The sequence below is a fragment of the Taeniopygia guttata genome, chromosome 13 (assembly GCF_048771995.1).
Source record: "Taeniopygia guttata chromosome 13, bTaeGut7.mat, whole genome shotgun sequence".
Classification (NCBI taxonomy): Eukaryota; Metazoa; Chordata; class Aves; order Passeriformes; family Estrildidae; genus Taeniopygia; species Taeniopygia guttata.
Genome location: NC_133038.1, coordinates 3029735 through 3050247, shown reverse-complemented (window position 1 = coordinate 3050247; position 20513 = coordinate 3029735). Strand labels below are relative to the sequence as shown.

The 20513-nt window shown below is 45.8% G+C and overlaps 1 protein-coding gene across 5 annotated transcripts in view; it reads left to right on the top strand.

The window, feature by feature from the left end:
* The window catches only part of KLHL3 (kelch like family member 3), a 51833-nt gene extending 31524 nt beyond the window's left edge, over positions 1-20309 (top strand). For all 5 annotated transcript variants that reach the window (XM_072935243.1, XM_072935244.1, XM_030284106.4 and 2 more), the window contains 9 exons: positions 3628-3744; positions 4720-4869; positions 7404-7521; positions 8227-8424; positions 9224-9325; positions 11748-11876; positions 14948-15088; positions 15299-15442; positions 15684-20309. In XM_072935243.1, the coding sequence (XP_072791344.1) occupies positions 3628-3744; positions 4720-4869; positions 7404-7521; positions 8227-8424; positions 9224-9325; positions 11748-11876; positions 14948-15088; positions 15299-15442; positions 15684-15712 (1128 nt within the window). In that variant the 3' untranslated portion in view covers positions 15713-20309. The remainder of the gene's footprint in view (positions 1-3627; positions 3745-4719; positions 4870-7403; positions 7522-8226; positions 8425-9223; positions 9326-11747; positions 11877-14947; positions 15089-15298; positions 15443-15683) is intronic.
* The last annotated feature ends 204 nt before the right edge of the window (positions 20310-20513 follow it).

Below are 20513 nucleotides of genomic sequence, written 5' to 3'. Positions count from 1 at the left end.
AGGGAAGTGCAAGTTTAGTAACCAATTTTTTCCAGTCTTGTGCAGCATTGTTCAAAAGCTTTTATTGGCCTTGCGCCCAGGGGAATCAAAATGCTCCTTCCCTCATCTGAGCTTTACACAATCAAACCCAGTATTTCTTTAGCTGACTGTAAAAGAACTTGTAAAAGAAAAGATTGTTGAGAATACAAGGCAGTGGAAGGAAATGTAAGCACAAGCTGCATGTTCAAAACAACAGACTTGAATAACAGGAGAGAGGCAGAAAATGGGAATGGAACATAAACGTGAAATGTGCTGGAGTTCAAAGAAGTGCTGGAATTTGAGGACAGACTCGTAGGCTGCTGTTTCATGTTAACTTCATGACAGACAAGCCATTTTCCTCACTTGTATTCTTCCTATCTGCTAATGCTTGAGATACATGTTATAAAACAAATTATATAAAAGTATATATGTGTGTATACCAGTCTATACATACACACATATATCTGTGTGTATGCATGTGCAAAATATTTCAGCAATCTGGCAGCTTAATTGTCACAGCCAGATTTCACAAGGAGTTTTCTCGTTCCCCTTCTCATACATGTTCTGTACCTGTAAGCCAGAGCATTTCCATCCCTGGATTACTGGGAAGCGTTAGAGCCAAGTCCTGCCAGGATCAGGGAGGGAGAATTGCCCTTGGAATGCCTCAGGAATTTGTTTGTTTCCCCCTTCCTCTGCCACTCTGCAACTAATACCAATTGGCCTAATAAAACATATCCTTATCTTCACCAATTTTAGCTTATTTATACCCCTAGGCCATCAGGATGACAAAAATTCTCTGCTAGCACAGACATCTATTTTAATTGTCTAGTGGTGACAGCATTTTCTCATCACTCAAAGATTCTTCTCCTTTCTCTTTTATCCCCCTTGTTGTACCAGCCTCTGCAGTTGCACAGGCCTTTTCAGAAAAGGGCAGAGGTTTGTTGTACCTGTATGCTCTTTTTGCTATAGCTGAGTACAGTACAATACATTTTTACTTATGTTTTCTGTACCTGACCTAATTGGCTCTTTTTACTGTTTGCAAAGTAAAAAATTATATAAAAATAGTAATTATTTGTTATTTACTGAAGATGTATGAAGTGGGGGGACTTGAGAATGGTCTCCTGCCAACTCAGAACAGTGGCTAAAGAAATTTTTCAGAGGGTTGGGATTTTTGGACTGGGGATTCTACTCAGAGTCTGGTAATTGATTCATTGTCTCATGCTGCTGACATGCAGCAGAAGCTGATGCAAGGTTTGGCCCTCACTCTTGGGAGCCTCTAACAAATGGGTTTTGGCTGAAAAGGCTGGGAAAACATCTGGGCTTGCTCTTTCCTTAGGCAGTATGCAGAGAGGGGATATTCCAGGCTTTTACCCTTCTTCTCCATAGAGTGGGAAATTTACTTCTCCCAAGCTTGGGACTGATCCTGCAGCCAGGCAGGTGCCAGCTGCTACCTCAGCCTATGCCTCAGCTCTAAATCAAGCTGTGTGGGCAACTGCTTTGTCCATCCCACCCTGGCAGCAGGTCCTGCATGGCTGGAGGGTCCCGGGGCGCAGCAGCAGCTGCTCGGGGTCTGCAGCAGGCACGGCGTGAGGAGGGAGGGCACAGCAGGACTGGAAACAGATGTGGCCTTTAAATAGAGATATTGCTGTCTTGGATTAAAGCCTTTTCCCCTTCTCTGAAATTAGGAATCAGAGCCAACGGAAGGTGCCAGAATCTGTTTTTTGTTTTGGTTTTTTTTTTAATAGTTATTTTTAGAGTAGGCACAGCAGGGAAGCATCAGTGCTTGTCTGACTCAGGAGTGGACGCCAGCACCGAGGAAGCAGCTTATTCCTAGTGCATATTCCTAGGGTATTTGCCTTACCTTCCTTTAGATTGTTCACTGTCCTCCTGACCTGTAGCTGAGTATGTCCCAGCCCTTTAACCTGTTCTGCAGCTCAGCCTTTGTGCAGAAGAGGTTAATGAAAAGCCTGTTTGTTGGCTAAATGTTTGCTTTATCCTCCTTCCACACTCATTTACAATTAAAAAAATCTCACAACAACCCAGTTTCTACTTTAAAGGCCTAATAGCCAAAGTTAAAATGTTTGTTTGCTTATTTATTTTAATTTTAAAATACTTAAAAGCTCTGCATTGGTTATTCTCCTCAGCATTTGCTGTGGTTTGATTACACTGCTCCCTGTTGGGTTGCTTAAATCCTCATTGCAGTGTCCTGAATTCCAAACAGTTCAGCAGGAACTTTGTTGGCACAGGAAATGAGGCTGGTGCTTTACTGCATTTTAAAAGTATATAGTTTAGCCTAAGAGGAAGAAACCCCTTTCTGCTTTGCTTCTTCTTTGTGGCAGGATGTGTTTGCCAAAGCCTCCTGCAAATACATTTACCAGCAACAATTGGGGACTGAAAGATGGTGCCCTCATTTTTGGTTGATTTTGTCAAATTAGTGACCTTGGACCAAACAAAATGGTTTCTTGGGGAGTGATGGGCAGGATGGAAAGAAAGAAATAATTATCTGTGGAAATTGGCCTGACCATTTGGTGACCCCGGAAGGAAGCTGAAACCAAGGACGCTTGCCTGACATGCTGGAGGGAAGGGCCAGGGATGTTTTTGGGGGAAGCACGGGACACTTTGGGTCTCTGCTCAGCCCCCCTGAGTAACTGGGCAGTGAGAGAGCTTGGGGAGTGTTGCCTGTAGGTGTGGGTTGTGCGTCAGAATTTAATTCTAGCTCTGTGGGGAAACTCAGCTGCAGTGATCCAGATCCTGCTGTGCAGCATCTGAGACTGCATCAGCCCCTCTTCCTGCCTTGCTGGGTGTTTCAGGAAGCCTTTCCCACTCCCGGTGACATTTTTAGGCCTTTCTTTTGTGCGTGAGGCTCACAGTTACATAAGCACATGCATATTCATACCCAGGACGCTTCTCCCGGCCTGCACATCCCTCTGCCCATGGGGTGTTCGTGAGCACTTGGTCACGGACTCCAGCTCTGGATGCTTATCTCAACCAGCTGGATCTGGAAGGAAAACTAGATTTTGGTTCAGGCCAGAAGCCCAGCATGCCCTTGTTCCCCAGCTGGAGTATCTGAGTATTTTTAGCAAAGCAGGCAGTGCAGAGGCTCCATGGCTGCAGGCAGGGCTTGCCCTGTGTGTGTGGGGAACTTGTCCTCAAGACTTTTTTTTTTTTTGTTTCTGGGGGCGGGTGGAACTGGTGCAGTGATTAAATATGAGTGTAGTGACTTTACTGTGTGGCCAGGCTCCTGGAGGAGGGAGATCTCTGTTATCGAGAGTAATTGTTGTGGCTGATTTCATAAATAATGTCCAGTGCAAATGTCAGCAGGCTCATTAAGTTTCCTGGCTGCCTTCCAGTGCTAATGTCCAAGAGGTATATGATTGTTCTGGACATGCACTTAGCTCTGGGAATGATACAGCACATCTAGATGTGAAGCTGCTTGTTAGCATGCATGGACTGCTTGTGCTCTGTGCAGTCACAGCTTTTTGATATCTGTTTGATAGAGATCTTGCACCCTCTTCCTTCAATGCTCTAAAATCTATGTTGCTGATTTTGGGTGGGTGACTCTTCAAGGAAGTTGTCACTTCCCCATTTAATTGTGCTTTATCTGTGTAGGTCTTTGAAGCAGTTATCTCTTGGATAAATTATGAGAAGGAATCTCGCTTAGAGCACATGGCTAAGCTGATGGAACATGTTCGCCTGCCCCTTTTGCCCAGAGATTACCTGGTACAGGTTAGTCTGCAAAGTCATTAATATTTGCACTTAAGCTGCTGGTTGCTCCTTAATCAGTGGCTTGGCTGTTTGTGTGTAAGATGGGTAATTTGGTCTGTTGCTGAGTCTGTAAACAGAAGAATAAAAGCAAAAATGGAGTGGATTCTGAAATCAATCTGCATTTCAAAAACCTTCTTGAAAATGGGACCCATGCTCTGCCAGGCAATGCTGAGAGCAGAGATGCTGTCCCTCTAGGGGAAACATTGATAAGAGAATATCTTGTGATTTTTCACCCTGAAAATACTGAAGTGGTGGTGTTACAAGCTCGTGCAGCTTTTTTTCTGTCATGCACAGGCAAAACATCATAATGGAAACACATAATCTGTGATAATTGTGGTTAAGATGTGTGCTGTGCATACATATGGGTCTGTGTGGCCGGCAGGGAGGCACTCTCTGACTCAGTCTGACTTGGAGATTGTTCTTCATATATTAATTCCTGGGATCTCGGCCTAGATAATGAGCTGAGAATTCCCAAAGAAGGGGTTGACATTTGGGCTTTTTTATCATATGTCTAAAAAAATCAATTGGCATAAAATCTATATTCACAAGATGAATCTGTCATGGTTTTGGTTTTCTTTCATCTGTATCTTCTAATAGAATAAAAGATTCTGCCTCTCCTTAAAAATTCTGACTCAGATAAAAGAAATCACTTACTTTGTATCCAGACTCCTGGTGAATTCTCCTCAGCTGCCTCAAGTGTTTGGCAGAGGGTGATAAAATACTCACTCCTTGTGAGTGATCTTGGAAAAAAAGTGAGAAGCTCCGTGTGCTTCTTTGGGAGGAGCTGGAAGTCTGTGTTTGTCTCCTGCACTTTTTTTTTTTTTTTTTAAATGTTGGTACATTTGAAGGGAAGTTCCAGGTTACATGTTCTTTCCACAAAGCTCCTTGTGACCTGTGCCAGTGTAAATGATCTTTGTTGTGTGTGCATGTTCTCAGACAGTCGAAGAAGAAGCTTTAATCAAAAATAACAACACCTGTAAAGATTTCCTTATTGAAGCCATGAAATATCATTTGCTTCCTCTGGATCAAAGGCAACTAATAAAGAATCCCAGGACAAAGCCAAGGACTCCCGTTAGCTTGCCAAAGGTAAGCTGAGCTGGTCACTTTATGTCACCTCACCCCTGTTCCTGGTGGCATTTTCAGTCTTTTGACAGGAGCTTGAGAACTTGCTGTGTTACTTTTGACTCAGTGGTTGTGCTTGAAAGTGTTTTACTCCCTCTTCTGGCATTGCCTATGCCCAGCAAGGAAACATAATTAAGTTGATTTAACATTGAATAAACTTAGATAAACCCTTAGGGGAAGGAGTATCTCTGCTCTTGAAAGGTTTTGTCAGCCACAAGCGGGCTGGTGGCTGCTGGAGTGCGGGGAGGGCTGGCTGAGCCTGCTGCTGCCTGGTGTCATGGAGCCCTGCTGATGGAAGGTCACAGTAGGTGTCTCTTCCTTTCCTGTAACCATCATCAGAAGCCAGGAAAGCAGGAAACAACAGCACCCAGCCCTGTGGGCAGGAAGTCTGAAGTGAATTTCAATGGACTCAAAGCAGCAACTGAATAAATAATCCCTGTTACTCCCCACGTTTATCCTGCAGGCGTGGGATGATCCAGCCACCACTTTATTAGTTAAGAAAAAAACCACCACAGGAGTTTTTCTCTGTGCCCCAGAGATAAACACAGTTTGGCACAATGTCTCTCAGCAGACTGCCACTGAAGGTGCTAGTAAGCATTTGGAGATTCCAAGACATCAAAACCACAGTGTGTTATTTTTCCGAGCACAAACAATAATGAGGTTGCTTTGTGGGATGGTGTGGGAGATCTGTGCTGTTTCTGATATTTGGATACTGGACTCTCCATTGAGAAATTGTGGTTTTGCAGCATGTGGCAGCGTGTGGCAGTGTTCTTTCTGCCTGCTGTTGCTGAGATGAAGTTAGTAGAACACAGCTTTGGGGGTATCATGAAGGGCTGACATGGCCCTTGTTCAAGGACTAAAGTAGTTAAGGATAAAAGGAACAGCAAAACAGTGAGTTCAGAGGTTCTCAACATCTTTTATAGGATGACCTATGAGTACAAACCCAAATCCTTCTATAGGTCTCTCCTCCCTTCTTTTGAACTGTGAAGAAAGGGAAGGAGCTGATGATCTTTCAGCAATCCTGTTACTGAGAAACTTTCATCTGGCCTGTTGGTCCTGCTGATGAGGGATTATTGTCTGCTGTGAAATCCCTTAATTCTGTAATTGCGTGGAGCCCTGCAGCTTGCCATGGGAGACTGTTACACAACTACTAGTCAGGCTGTTAATATAGACTCAATTTGGTTTCTAATATCATGGTCTCATCTTTGCAGATCAAACAGGCTAGTATTTCCATGCTCTTCAAATTCTTTAAATTGCTGTCTAGCTCTCTACTTTTAAAGCAGCCCTGCTTGGAGTTGAGTTTGTTACCCAAGTGACGATCTTATCCCCTCAGCTACTCCCAGCTGCCTTGCAGAGCCTAAAGCCAGTTTTCCAACTACTCTTTATCTATATTTGAAGCCCCATTATCTTGTTTCTAGCTCCTTGGCCTTGTAAAAATCAGATTGTCTTGGGTGATGTTTATCCCTCTGATTTGCTGTGATAAGGGGGGAAAATCCTCCCTCTTGATGGCTGTGGAGGCTTGAATGAAATGTGTGCTGAACAAAGTGCAGGTCCAGCTGCTTGCCAGTGCAGGTGTTTTGGGGGCTGGCTGCCTGTGCAGGTGTTTGCAGTGCCCAGCTGGGGCTCAGAGCCATGGGCACCCTTGAGTACAGAGATGCAGGCTCCTGGCACCCTGGTCCATGGGGAATCTTCTGGCAGCAGATAGGACAGATTTGGGAAGGACTGCATGCTGCCCAGGTCTTTTGGTCTTCTCATTTTCCCAGCAGTGTGTCTCAATTTCCACCGCTGTTGCAGGGTAGTGCAGTCTGGGGCTGGATGAACCCTTAGCCTGACCCAGCAGAGTGGTTCTTCCACTCCTGAAGTTACCCTTGACCACCTTGACATAGCTCTTCTCTACCTCTAAGGAATTCAGGGTTTAATTCCTGCATTTCCTTCAGTACCTGTGGCAGCCAAAAGTCTTAATGAAGGTGACAAATCACATCCTTCAGCAGCCCAGACCCCCCAGGTCGTAACAGTTCTGGTGATTTCCCCGAGTGTCGCCTTCCCCGCAGGTGGCACCGCAGCTGTCACGTTTTATTTGCTGAGTGGCATTGATTATTTTTAGCACCACCATGGAGATAATGACTAAACAGTGGGCTGCCAGTGGAAATTATGCTGGAATCTTCTTCACTTAAAAATACTTTTGCAGTGAGTCTTGGGTATGCCGTGGTGCCAAAAGGTTTTGTATTTCAAGGAGAAATTGGGCAAGTTGCCCACCTTGGACACAGTGAGGGAGGGTAAATGGGGTGGCCATATTTAGCATGCATTAAATTGGAGAGAAATTTTTCCACCTTGAAATATAATTGCCTGAAATAAGCATCCTTGCAGAGGCTTCTAGCTGGCCTTCAGCTCATGTTTTGGGAGCTGCTCTTGATCAGGTTATGGTGATGGTTTCTCTGCAGAGAGCAGCTGCCCATGGTCGTGTCTGAAGTTTTCTAGCTCTTCTCTTCCCTCTGCAGGTGATGATTGTGGTGGGTGGGCAAGCACCCAAAGCCATTCGCAGTGTGGAGTGCTATGATTTTGAGGAGGAGCGGTGGGATCAGGTTGCTGAGCTTCCCTCACGGAGATGCAGAGCAGGTAAAGGGAACTTTTGCTGCAACCTTCTTTGTTTCCCTGATGCAGCTCTTCAGCACTGGATGGATGTCCTTAGTCCTCCCTTTAGCTTCCTCTGTGCCCTGGCCTCAAGCAGCTCTTTCTTTTTGCCATGCCTTCTTCCTCTTTCCCTACAGACATCTTTCCCTTCTTGTTCTGGTGGATGTCCTGCTCTCTAGTGGGGTTTCTCCTGCCTGTCAGCCCTCTCACTGTCTCCCCTTCATCATCTCTCTCTCCTGGCTGTTCCTCCATCAGTGTTTCCTCTCCTCCTCCCCTGTTGCTGTCTTGGCAGCCTACAGGGGTCCAGTTTTTCTTGCTGGCTTCCTAGTGAAAATCAAAGGAGCTGAGTCAGTCCCTCTTGGAGCGGAGGAGTAGGTGATGGAGAGCAGATCTTTAAGTTGGGGGTGTTCCTCTGAAAACATCTGACAGGGCTGTGAATGCGGCTCACCATTTGGTGTTCCCTCTGGCTCACAGAATTACTCATTCAGGTGTGAACTCCATCTGTGCCTTATGCTGCCATGTTTTCACGTGCATTTCACCTCCCATACGACACGCATGTTTCATCACGCTCGACTCCGACGCAGTTAACCTGCAGAAAACACCAAAGCCTCGCACACGTTCCGCAGGATCTAGACGGGTCCTGCTCGCTTCCCAGAGAGTTTGCTGTGACACCCTCTCCCCTGTCCCCAGGCGTGGTGTTCATGGCTGGCAACGTCTACGCCGTGGGTGGCTTTAACGGCTCGCTGCGGGTGCGCACGGTGGACGTGTACGACGGCGTCAAGGACCAGTGGACGTCCATAGCCAGCATGCAGGAGAGGCGCAGCACGCTGGGCGCCGCCGTGCTCAACGACCTCCTCTACGCCGTGGGCGGCTTTGATGGCAGCACCGGTAGGTGACTGGGCAGAAACCAGGCACTGACCTGACAAAAGTGCTTTCAGAGCACCCTGCTGAGATTGCAGAGCTTTAGAGCGGTTCCTGTGCCCTTCCTCAGTGTTCTGTAGAGAAGGAGCCAGAAGTGGGGTTTGGTGTGTGTTGTAATTTCCCACGTGCGTGCTCTGACCTGTCAGTATTGCAGAGAATCTCATCCTTGTTATTTTCTTTAGTGATACAGTTCTTTCAGCCTCATTCTCTGTATGATTATGCTTTTTCTGGGCTGAAAAGGGATTTTTCCTTGTTTCAGTTAAATTTTTCATAGCAACATGAATAAAATACTAGCAAGGAATCTTACAGGGTGTGAGTGCCTGAGATTTATCTTGGCACAGCTGCATGTTTCGATTCACACCTCTGCTGTAAAGCTCTGCCACTTGGTTAAGGCTTGAACTAACTATTACATCAGGGTTTGGGGGAATTTTGAAACCTTTGCATGGATGTTTTGTAATGCTTGAAAGGGTGTGGGGCTTTTGGGCTTGGAATTTGGACTCTGCTCACCTTGGTGGCCTCAGCACAGTGGAGAGGCAGCAGTCCCAGGGCAGGGGTGATGGGGTAACAATTTTCCCAGCCAGTGAAAAAGTGGCTTTGACATGCTGGTCCCAGCCTGAAAGGCAAGGGATTAGGAAATGGGATTGCAGGAGCATGGTGGGAATTACGGGCTTGGGAGGAGGTGGAAGGCAGATGAAAGTGCAACACCAATCTTTTTTTCTTCTCTTTTTTTTTAATTAGAAAACCTGTGTATCCCCTTTTTAACTAGGTCTGGCATCAGTTGAGGCCTATAGCTATAAAACCAATGAGTGGTTTTTTGTGGCTCCCATGAACACAAGAAGAAGCAGTGTTGGAGTTGGAGTTGTGGAGGGTAAGAAAATTAGCAGCCATTTCCATCAAGCAAATGTTACCTGAATGGTTAAGTGCAGTAGGAGGGGATGGCAAGAACTGTTCCCTACACCAGAAATCACCAGAATCAATCTTGGGAAAGATTGATTTTATATGATGCAATTGCTGCAACTTTTTCCATTCTCCTCTTTATCTTGGTGAAAAATCATGTGTAGCTTTCCAAGAGCCTCAGATCTGTATCAGACTAGCCCATGCCTCCTGTGAATGCAATTAGGTGTGTGCAGGTTTCTTTGAATCCAAATTCTTCCTGGGCTGGTTCTGGCTGGTGAAAGCCAGCACTGCTGTGCAGTGGGTGCTGCTGCTGCCAGCAGACGCTGCGTGGATGGAATACCCATCACGGAAAATCTGCTCAGCCAGGGAAACAGGAACAGAGTTTGTCCCACAGCCCCAAGCTGGTGGCTTGGCAGGAATACTAAAACCTGTGTTTATTGACACAGGCACAGCTCTGCTGTGGTTCCTGAGTGAGCAGGGGCTGGCAATAGCAAGGGCTGGTGCTGCAGCAGCCTGGAGCAAAGTGGGAGGCCTGGGAGGATGGTGGCAGCTGCTGGCACCTCTGGGTCAGCACCAAACTTGAGGGGGCTGGAGCTGAGCAGCTTGGTTTGGACTCAGGAAAATGAAAAGTTTACATAGGAACCATTTCTTTCTTTATAAAATCTATTTTGAAGAAAGTGAAAGGTTTTATTTGAACTTGTCTTTAATGTGGCATAGCACCTTCCTGTTAGTGCAGTGCAGGGCAGCTTTGACACAAGCCTTATTATAAATCACATAAACTATGCTTTACAGTGCTTTGGTTGGACATATTTGAGTGGGAAGTACCTGGACCGTGTTAATGTACATGAAATGTGTTTATATGAGAAGAAGGGAGATAAAGTCAGAATAAGCAGTGGTCATTAACTTAAATGTGCATATTTAAAAAGCACCTCCTTAAAAATTGGCCCATGCTTGGGAAGTGCTGGGCTGCTGTCAGTCATTGGAATTTATTCAACTGGCTTGGATGCAGAAAAAGTATTACATATGGACCTGAGAGATGCATTTCAGTGGACAGATTTTCTACTGGAGACTCATGAAATCCTTTTCCTTTACTTTTTTGAAAACACAAGTAAATGTTGCATATGTTGGAGTCCATGATAAAAATAATGAGGGCATGTGATGGGCACAAGAGCTGATCATACTGGTGTAGGGAACAAGCTGCAGCCTGCAGTTGATTCACAGGGTTCCTCTGAATGTGACAAAAACTGTTCTGATGATCAATTATATACTGAAAATACTTAATAATCTATATCAGCTGGGGAAATTGATCTTGTCTTGCTTGGACTGGCACTCTTGCCTGCTTCACTGACAGATACCAGGCAGGACCAACAGCACAAGTAAGAGTTTAAAATGTCCTCAGAGACAGGAAGATGCAGAAGGAGGCCATGAGGGAGAAAGAAAAGAGCCAACCTGTTCTTGGAGCCTTACAAACATCCAGAAACAGGAGCATGCAAAAACTGAAGATAACTGCTGGTGGGAGTCTTCTTCATGCAAAGAATTGCACAGCTCATTCATGGCCAGGCTGTGCTGTCATCGATTGTGAACTGATATTATTTCTAGGTTTTGTACACAAATTTAGGTTAGAATTTTTCTACATATTTGTTGTGCTTTTTAAAATTGTTGTTTATTGTAGCATCTGGGGACCTGGATTTGAACCAGAATGCCTTGTGCTGACTGCTTTAGTAAGAAGAATCCTTCTCTGCCCAGAGACTTAACTGCCTAAATGCAAAACAAGCTGATAGATGATACAGGGAGAGATGGGGAGAGGACACAGTAGAGCATCAGCCTTGTTTCATGTATGATGCAGGCCCGTGATATCTGACTGTGCTTCTCTGGTCTCAGTAAGTGTGTGTCTATCAGCTGTCAGTGAGTTGAGGCAGGGAGGGCTGGATACCCCAGCAGACCCTCACAACTCCTGTCAGCACTGGGCATGAGTGACCAGCTGGCCTCAGCTATGCTCGCACCATCTCTGGCTTTCCATTTGGCCCAAGTTCCACAAAGTCATGTCTGGGTTTCTTTGCAGGTATTATATTATTATAAGAAGCTATTTTATATTTATTGCTCATGTGGTGTTGTAATTAATGTGCAGTGACAGCCTTTGACAGCACACCTGAACGGGGGGACATGCTTTGATAATCCCTCTTCTCCTGGGCCAACAAGTAATTTGGAAAACCCTCTGGGCTGCTGACTTCTGATGGAGCTGTTGTGGTGCATCCTTGTGTTGCTGGCAATTTAATCTGCCTGCTGCAGATCCCTTTGCCAGGCTTTTCCCCGGACATCCCAGCGGGTTTAGGCTGTGCCCAGGGCTGTCCCCGGGCTGTGCCTGCAGCTGAGCCTGGCTGTGTGTGTTGCAGGGAAGCTCTACGCCGTGGGGGGCTACGATGGGGCGTCGAGGCAGTGCCTGAGCACGGTGGAGCAGTACAACCCCGCCACCAACGAGTGGACCTACGTGGCTGACATGAGCACGCAGCGCAGCGGGGCAGGTACTGCCTTCCCTGCCACAGACAGAGAGTGAAACCTCTTGTATGCCCCCCTTCCCGTGAAGGGTAAAAACCTAATGGCTTGGAATCTCTCAGCAGCTCTCCTGGCTTTGACAAAATCTGCCAAATTGAGATTGATTTCTGGATTAATGAAATAATGTTCAGTGTCTCTAAGTAGCCCTGCTAGCAGATGCATCTCGCTTGTAAGCAAGGAGTTCTCTTTCCAAATCACCAGCTGCAGACACAGCTGGGCATGGGAAAGCCAAGCTGCACCTCCCTCTCCCCTGTCATTGTAGGGTTTCAGAGGACTTTTCATTTTGGATCTTCCTGCAAGCACCTAGTGGGGGCTTTGCAAAACAAAACTCATCTGCACATTGGGTGATGTGTAGGATAACAAAATTCATCTCAGATTGCCCCTGCTTAGGTAGTTTTTAGTTTATTTTTTGTTGGCAAGAGTTGATGATCTGGAAGATTAGAGGAAAGGACCTGTTGTAAAAGGATTGGATTCTAGTCTTGATGGTTTCTAATTTCCTACATGATCTTGGGCCAGGTAGCAATTTGTCTTCTCTGTGATTATTTCTCTCTGAAAGGGAGAAGAGCTGTTTTCCACTGCATTTAAAATCATCTTCAGTGAATAGGAATTTGTCAGTGTGTGCTGTGGGTCTTCCCTGATATTAAATTGTGCAGGAATCCACAGGCAAGCCTGGAGGCTGCTCTTTGGGGCTGAAATGACCCACAGGTTAAGCTGTGGTGGGAGTTCCCTTTTGAGCTGGGCAGCTGAGGCTGCTCTGTACACCCTGTCTCTCTCTCCCCAGTTCACTATATTTTCTGTAGCTCCAGGTGAGGTAAATATGGACACACTGTTGGTTAGAGTTCTGTTGAAGAGGTTTGTAGTATCTGCTTGATGCTTAAACCTAGCCCAGTGCAGCCTTCAGGAGAGCAGAATGAGTATCTCCTATTGTTGGCCGTGTGTTGAAACAGCAAGAATTTTGTGCCTGTAGTGAAATGGATTTTGGTGAGTTGTCTTTGTTGGAGACACTCTGCTCTGAGTGCTGCTTTACAAGTGTTTCTCCATGTAGCAAGTCCTTTGTTAGCAATGTTCCTACTCCCCTGCCAAATTTCTTTGCAGTTTTCTGTTCCCCACCTGAAAGCTGAGCTCCTCAGGCTCTGATGGTCCTGCAGAGGCCCCTCCAGCAGGGTCTGGCCCGTGCCACTGGCCAGCAGCAGTGCTGCAGCACAATCTGCTGTACAGCTGCAGCAATGACACTGAGCTCTGTCCCTGTGCTGACATCTAGTGGGGCTGAGGACAGGTGTCCCCAAGGCTCCGGAGCCACCCCAAATCCCTGGAGTCACTGGGGCTGTGGGGATGTGCAGGTGCTGCCCAGGTTTTGGAGAATCATAATGTTTTTTTTTTTTTGATTGGTAAAGACCTCTAAGATAATCAGGTCCCACCATTACCCCAGCACTGCCCTGTTCACTGCTAAACCACATCCCCAGGTGCCACATATGCACATTTTTTGAACACTCCAGTGTTTGCTGAACCTCTGGGGGTTCACTTCCCCTGCTGGCAGGGATGTCCTGTCCCTGCATGCCTTGTCTCACTGCACAAGGCGGCAGTTTCATGTGAAAAAGTTTGAGTGTTTCTGACTCCTTTACTCTCTCACGTGCTAAATTAGTTTACTCATTAAATTCATTCTTACAGATATAAAATTTCCATTAACAGCTGAATATAGTCAAATGCCAAGGTGCTGCACAGCCAGGCTGCTGGGCTCAGATGCAGTTAAGAGACTATTTCCCAGTGAGCTGGGAGACATCTGCTGCATCTCAGGAGCCAAGAAACAGATGTGGATGTGTCCTGCTCTTCCCAAGTCCTGCATGTTGGAGTCCTTCAACCACAGCAAGGATGTAGCCCAGTAGGGTGGATATTTATGGCAGTTACAGATGAATTGTATGTTTGCCAGAGGTGAACCACGAATCCCAATGTCATATTAGGATTTCAGCACCTCTTGGTACAGTGAGAGATGGCTGGCCAGAACCAAACCCAGCAATAGCAAGCTAAGATAATCTGGAGAAGGGAGAAGTGACAGTGGTAGACCTATGTTCCTGTCCCCAGATGGGGACAGCTGCTGATGGAGCTGCTGAACATCGGTGGTGCCTGTTCTCTGGCTCAGCAGCTGTTCCTGCCTTCTCCTTTCCTGCCCAGGAAAGATCCTTGCACAGGGACCAAGTCAAAAACCTGTTGTTATCAGGCTGGCAGGGCCCCTCTCCTCCTTGCACACTGGTTGATGCCCACGGTTGAAATGATGTGATTCAGATCTGTTTCTGTTTTACTAACATCCCACCTTGTTAATTTTAATAGAGGCCTTTGAACCTATTAATGAAGACATGTTGCTGGAAGTTTTAACTCTCACGGATTGGTGAACATGTTAATTAACTAATTTACTTAATATTAGGCAGAAGTAGCTTTAAGATCCCTGTCATTCCCAGAGATTTGACCAGGGGCCTTAAAAAATGGCTGAGAAGGTGGCATTGGAGGCACCTTGTCTGTGCCAAGTGCTGCCAGGTTTTGGGGTGGGAGTGGGAGGAGAGGAATCAAGTGGCAGCTTCAAGAGCTGTAAGTTGTTGAGGAGAGGAAGATCATGCAAGGATGATGTCATGTGGCACAATGGCAGCAGGAAACACAAAAGTAAAAGTCCTGAAAGGAGAAATCAGGCTAAAAGCAGAGGGTCCCATGGCAGAAAATATCAGGCAGATGGAAACAAGGTGGGTTGGGAGGCAGAGAGCAAATCAGTGCAAAGAGATGGAATAAAGGCAGAGGAATGTCATGGGACTAGGCTGCTGGTCTTGGATAGCCTGACAGCTCCCTAAGAGGGGACATCTGCCAGGCATTCTCTGCAAGTTGCTGCAGTGCCACGGGTGGGCGGGTGCAGAGCTGACCTCACGCCTGGTGATCGTGATGCACATGTGGCCCATGTTTTTGGAAGTTTTTGGCGAGGCCAGGGCCATGCCCAGTAGCAGACCCAGGGAGCTGCAGGCCTGTCCTGTGCTGTGGCTGACCTGGCTGTGCTTGGCAGGTGTCGGTGTGCTCAGCGGGCTGCTCTACGCCACCGGGGGCCACGACGGGCCCTTGGTGAGGAAGAGTGTGGAAGTCTACGACCCAGGGACAAACACCTGGAAGCAAGTAGCAGACATGAATATGTGTAGAAGAAATGCAGGTAACCATGATAATCTTTTCTGTGGTGGTTGGCTCAGTTGTCTGTGTGTGGTTTTTAATGAAGTTGGTGTGCTCGTGGTGTCTGTGATCAGTGTTGTAAAAGGTTAAAATGGGAGTTGGGGGATCTGCTTGGGGGTGAATCAGAATGTGGCAGCAGCGTGCTGTGGGGGATGAGTTAGCCCATGTCTCACCATCTGTGCTCTGCTTTGAGGTGTGTGTGCTGTGAATGGTCTCCTCTACGTGGTGGGAGGCGATGATGGTTCCTGCAACTTGGCCTCGGTGGAGTACTACAACCCCAGCACAGACAAGTGGACGTTGTTGCCAACCAGCATGAGCACAGGGAGGAGTTATGCAGGTAAACAGGCAGTGAGAGAGTGGGCGGTGGTGGGATCATCCCTAAACTTGAGGGCTGCGCTCCCTGAAGCTTTAATTTTACTTTTTTTGTACGTTTTATGTTGATTTCAGTAGGAGAAACTTTCACAGAAGTGGTAGACACCTCCCTCATTGCTGGCCTTTGGCTTTGCAGGATGATTGTAGCCACGTGGCAGCACAGGAGCTGCTCCTACCATAACTGTGTCTGTCTGTTCTTACAACAGGTGTGGCTGTTATTCACAAACCCTTGTGACACACGATCAAGCCAATGTGAGGAGCAGAAGTGAAGTGGATCCAGCTAGGTGGTGTTGGGAAGATGACTGACCTCTGACTTGACCCATCTCATTGCTGTTAATGTCTTAGCATGACAAGTGATACGTTGCAAGCATCATCCACTCTGCAGTGGATTGCATAGCCAAGTGAAAATCCCTCTGGGGACATGTTCCATGCTAGACATGAGGTGTTGCTTATCTGTGGTGCAATCAACTGTTCTTCTCGATGGCATGTGTCCTGAGATAAACACTGTGCTTGGACTGCAGGCACGGATTTTTTTGTGTGAAACAAAACTGCTACGTTTGGGCATGTGAGTAAAAACAAACGTTTCTGGATTTCTTCCCTACTGATGCTCCGTGCACATTGTTGGTTGAACTACTTACTCACTGTGCCTGGAGGGCAGACTTTAATATTGGCAGGGGAAACTTCTGAGTTCCAAGAGAGAAAAACAGCAGAAATGGACTGGAACAGGGTGGTCTGGCTCGAGTGTGACGCTGTCTCAGTCATACGTCTGTACATGCCAGTGGGCTGCTGTATGTATCCCTGAAATGCTTGTGGAAATAAACACCATGTGGTTTTTCTACTTGCCATGAATGCTGTGTGCTGTGCGTGCCGGGACCTGCTGGGCAGTGCCTTCCCCGGGGCTGAGCTCTCAGCACCTGAGCCACACAAACTCCCCAGCCCCACACAACACACGCTGCTCCCACGGGCTTTGTTGCTCCTGTGAAACAAATGTTGCTTGAATAAAATGTTCCAAAGCCACACATTTCAGCTGTGCTGAAAGCTTCAGTTCTAGCTCTGTCCAGCATCTCAATGCCATTTCATAATAGAGCACTTAGATGTTAAAAAATACCTTATGGTGCCATTAATGTAGAGACATTCCATACAGAGAGAGCCCTCTGTCACCCAAGCAGGGATTAATGAGCCAAGTAAAATACCTGCTGTGTTTTAATGCTTCCAGAGCATGGAGATTAACTAATCACTGTCACTGTAATTGCTATTTTAGTCTTGCCCTTACTGAAAGCATTCCTCTATTAGTATGAAGAACTCATAAGATTATTCAAAACATACAAATCTAGATCGAGATGTAAGGGACCTGTCTTGCTTATATACCAAATTCTCAAAGTTTTCTGTTAAGAAGACATTTGATTTTAAAAGAGCTTTTTGTGTCTCCCTATGAGCTCTGACATGCTTCTGCATACAGAGGTGAGCTCCCAGAAGCTCCTCAGCTAAAGGGAACTAGTGAAGAAAAATATTTTCTCTACTCCTTTTCTTGTTGTTTGGGGTTGTTTATTTTTTTGTTTTCCCCTTGTAGATCAGCTGAGGCTTTTTGTTGTGGGCAGCTGTCCAGAGTTGTTATGCTGGTTTCTGTCTCCACAGATCTGCTTTGTGTGACCTTTGACAGTAGAAAAGAAAAATACTTAAAAATTTATTTCAGAGGGATCCAAGCTGCATCACCTTGTGCTGCTTTTGTAGAGGAGTGGGTTTCTTCTATAAATATGTAGTCATTGGTGTTTGAGTTGACACAGTCCTTGTAAGATGGATGCCTGTTCACTGTGAGGGAAACAGCCCTGCAGAGGGGCTGGCATCCCCTTCATGGGGAATGTGAGGTAGCTCCCACTCCTCTTTGGATGTTCTTGCTTTCACAAACAAGGGCAAACTGTCTAAAGAAATGCATTACTACTCTTTTTGTCTGCCTTTCCACTGTATGCAAGCTCAGAGGTCTTGAAAATAGTAATTAAAAAAAATTAGTATTTTCCATAATATCCTTTAAACCTTTTGCTTTGAGTTTTACAATCTGCAGTGAAATGTGCCAAAATAAGTGTGACATGCTGCTCTCCTGTGAGGTGTTGCTTACTGCAAAAGCCATTGAGGCTGGTAGGAATGTACCCTGGTAGGAATGTACATCCCAGTAGGAATGTATATCCCAGTAGGAATGTATATCCCAATAGGAATGTTTCCTTGACTGCAGCTGCCTTCAGATCAGAGTCCTGAGATGCACCTTTGTGGTGGCACAAGGAAGGTGATGAGGCCTCAGCTGGGACAGACTTAAATTCACTGACCCAAAAGGTGGTTCCCTTCCATGCAGCCTGGGAATAAGGGATAAAATGGGACAGACAAAGCATTTCAGTCCGAGGCAGCATCTCTTGTTAGGCAGAGGCGACTGGACAAGGCTGGACAAGCATTTGGGCACATGTGGCCTTTGTTAGGTCTGGTACTGACATAAAGCTAAATAAACTCCTCTATAAGCTACTGTGCAGCCCGACTGCAGCTCAACAGTTGGGAACAGTTCCCAGCCAACATTCGTACACCTCTGGCTTCACTGGAGTAAAGGCAAATATTATCCAGAGAAAGAGTTTATGTGGGCTGGAGATAAAAATTGGTAGGTACTGCTAGAGAGGTGCAAGGTTGCAATTTACTGGGGCTGTCAGGTCTGAAAAGTGGGTATACCTGGAGGTGGGATAATTTTATCCCCTGCTATCCATCTGTTCATGAACCTTCCTTGCTCATAAGGAAAACAGGTTTTGGTGGTTCTCTGCTCTTGTAAAATGGCACTTCTGCCCAGTGCTGGCCCAGAGCTGTGGCATGCTGGACAGGGCTAGGACTCCCAGCCCTTGCCAGGGACGAGTGATGCTGTTCCCAGCTCAGCCACTTCTCCTGTCCTCCCTTCCTTCCCAAACGTTGCAGTGTTATGCAAGTCAAGTGACCTCATTTTCCAGCTATGCAATACAAACAACATGTGATGAACCAGCTGTGTCCCCCAGCCCCAAAATGCTTTTGGAATTTGTCTTTGGTGTGTGGTTTCGTGTTTGTATTGTTCATTTTGAGCACCTGAGCCAGATCCTTTACAGATTGCCTTTTTCTAGGACTGAAAACGTAGCATTAGTGCTAACAAATTTTACTGTAAATATTTTTATAAGACAATTAAAAAATTTTTGATTGCTTTTTATGGTCTTCAATGACATTTCTGGATTTAATTCGTGCACTCCAGTGTGGTTTTTGCTGGCTGTGGTGTAGGTGTGACTCTGTATGTTCTCTGCACAAGAAATGCCATGTTGTAAGAAAGATCTGGGATAGCTGTTGTGTTGGTTTTAATGTTAGAAGGACAGCATTGGGTTCCACATTATGAGATAAATTGAGACCCATTACCTCAGTCACCTGTAGGCTCTTAGATTATTGGTTATTTTACAATGATTTCAATACCCTGATTTAATTTCCTTGTGCCATGAATTTGGTTCCTGGGTAATTTGGGGGACAAGCTGTCACTTGGTGGTTCTTGGCTCCTTCATGAGCTGCTTGAAGACAGAGATACTCTGCCCACAACAGTATGGGCACAGCCTCCCAGGATGCCAAAATCAGACAAATTATTGTAGGAGTTTTACTAAAAGCTTTACAGACCAAACTGGGACCTCTTCCTCATATTGGTCCTTTGTGAATATGAACACTTTCCTCAGCTCCTTCTGTTGTAATCCCTTTTTGGAGTATTTGGCTCTGTGTTTGACCCCCTCTGGGACTCTGGCCTTGGGTTTCCTACAGGGGAATCTGCTCCTGCAGAAAAGCACCCCAGGATGAGCCCCAGCCCCAGGAGCATCGTGTGTGGTGCAACCCTGCTGGGCTTGCAATGCAGGGCAGGTTTGCCTCAAGCAAGCTGTTTAAACAAGTCTGAATGAAGTCCATCTTTTCCATTGGTGCCTAATAGATAAATTGGGGGTGTTTAAAATAAATTTTCAGTTCATTCGGTTTATCAAAACAGTGTCTTTCTATGGATGTGTACAAGTAGTTACCATAAATACACTTGGCAGCATTTGCATGTCACCACCAGGAAAGCTCAGTACTGTTCTCTGGTTTACATTGTTTGGAGACCAAAATCCTTAATATCCAGCAAGGTGTGATGCCTGTTCCTGAAGCCAGTGTGATGGCTCAACAGATAAATGCTGTTCATCAAGCTGCTGTGATGATTCAACAGATGAATGCAGCTTGGACTTAACCTTTGGGATTCATTATTCATATATTATCAAAGCAGTTGCCCCCTTTGCCCATATCATGCCCAAAAATCACTTTCATGTGAGCATTGTTGCTCAAAGCTGCAGTGTTTGGGAGTGTGCTAGACATTATGGTCTGAATATGGGCTCATCCACTTTTGTCATCCGCTCTTATCTTTGTTTATGGGTTTATAAATTATTTTCCTCTTCAGTGACAATAAATAAATAAACATTGATAATTTTAATTTGTATATTTTATGTATAAAGACCCTCAAGGGTAATGAATGATTGTGAAATAATTTACCTGGGTGTGAAAATTTTTGGTTTTGTAAACCTGACTACTTTTGTTCAGTAGCTGACAGTATACTCTAACAAGTTGGTTGACTGTTTAAGCTAATTTTTTAAATTAAAGATTTTATTTTTTGCATGAGTGTGGAGGACAAAGGACGTTGCAAAGTAACTCTCTTGACAGCTGTCGTGTCCAGTGTGACGAACAACTCAAGAAACATTCTTCACTGACATATTTATATTATGAAAGAAAATCACACTGTAGTTCCCCATCATTTAATTTGAATAAAAACGGGACTAATGAAACTTTTCTGGGTCTGTTTTGATTTCATTGGCTTCTAACAACAAGGAACCATGTCATAACTCCACATGGTTTTATTTGTCCCTTCTTAAATTAGAGCAGGTACCAGCCCTGGGTTACTCTGCCCCTTGGTGTGGGGTAGTGGCACTCACACGTGCTGATGCTGAGATGTTGCCCTGATGCCAACTCTGATGCTGTCCCAGACTCTG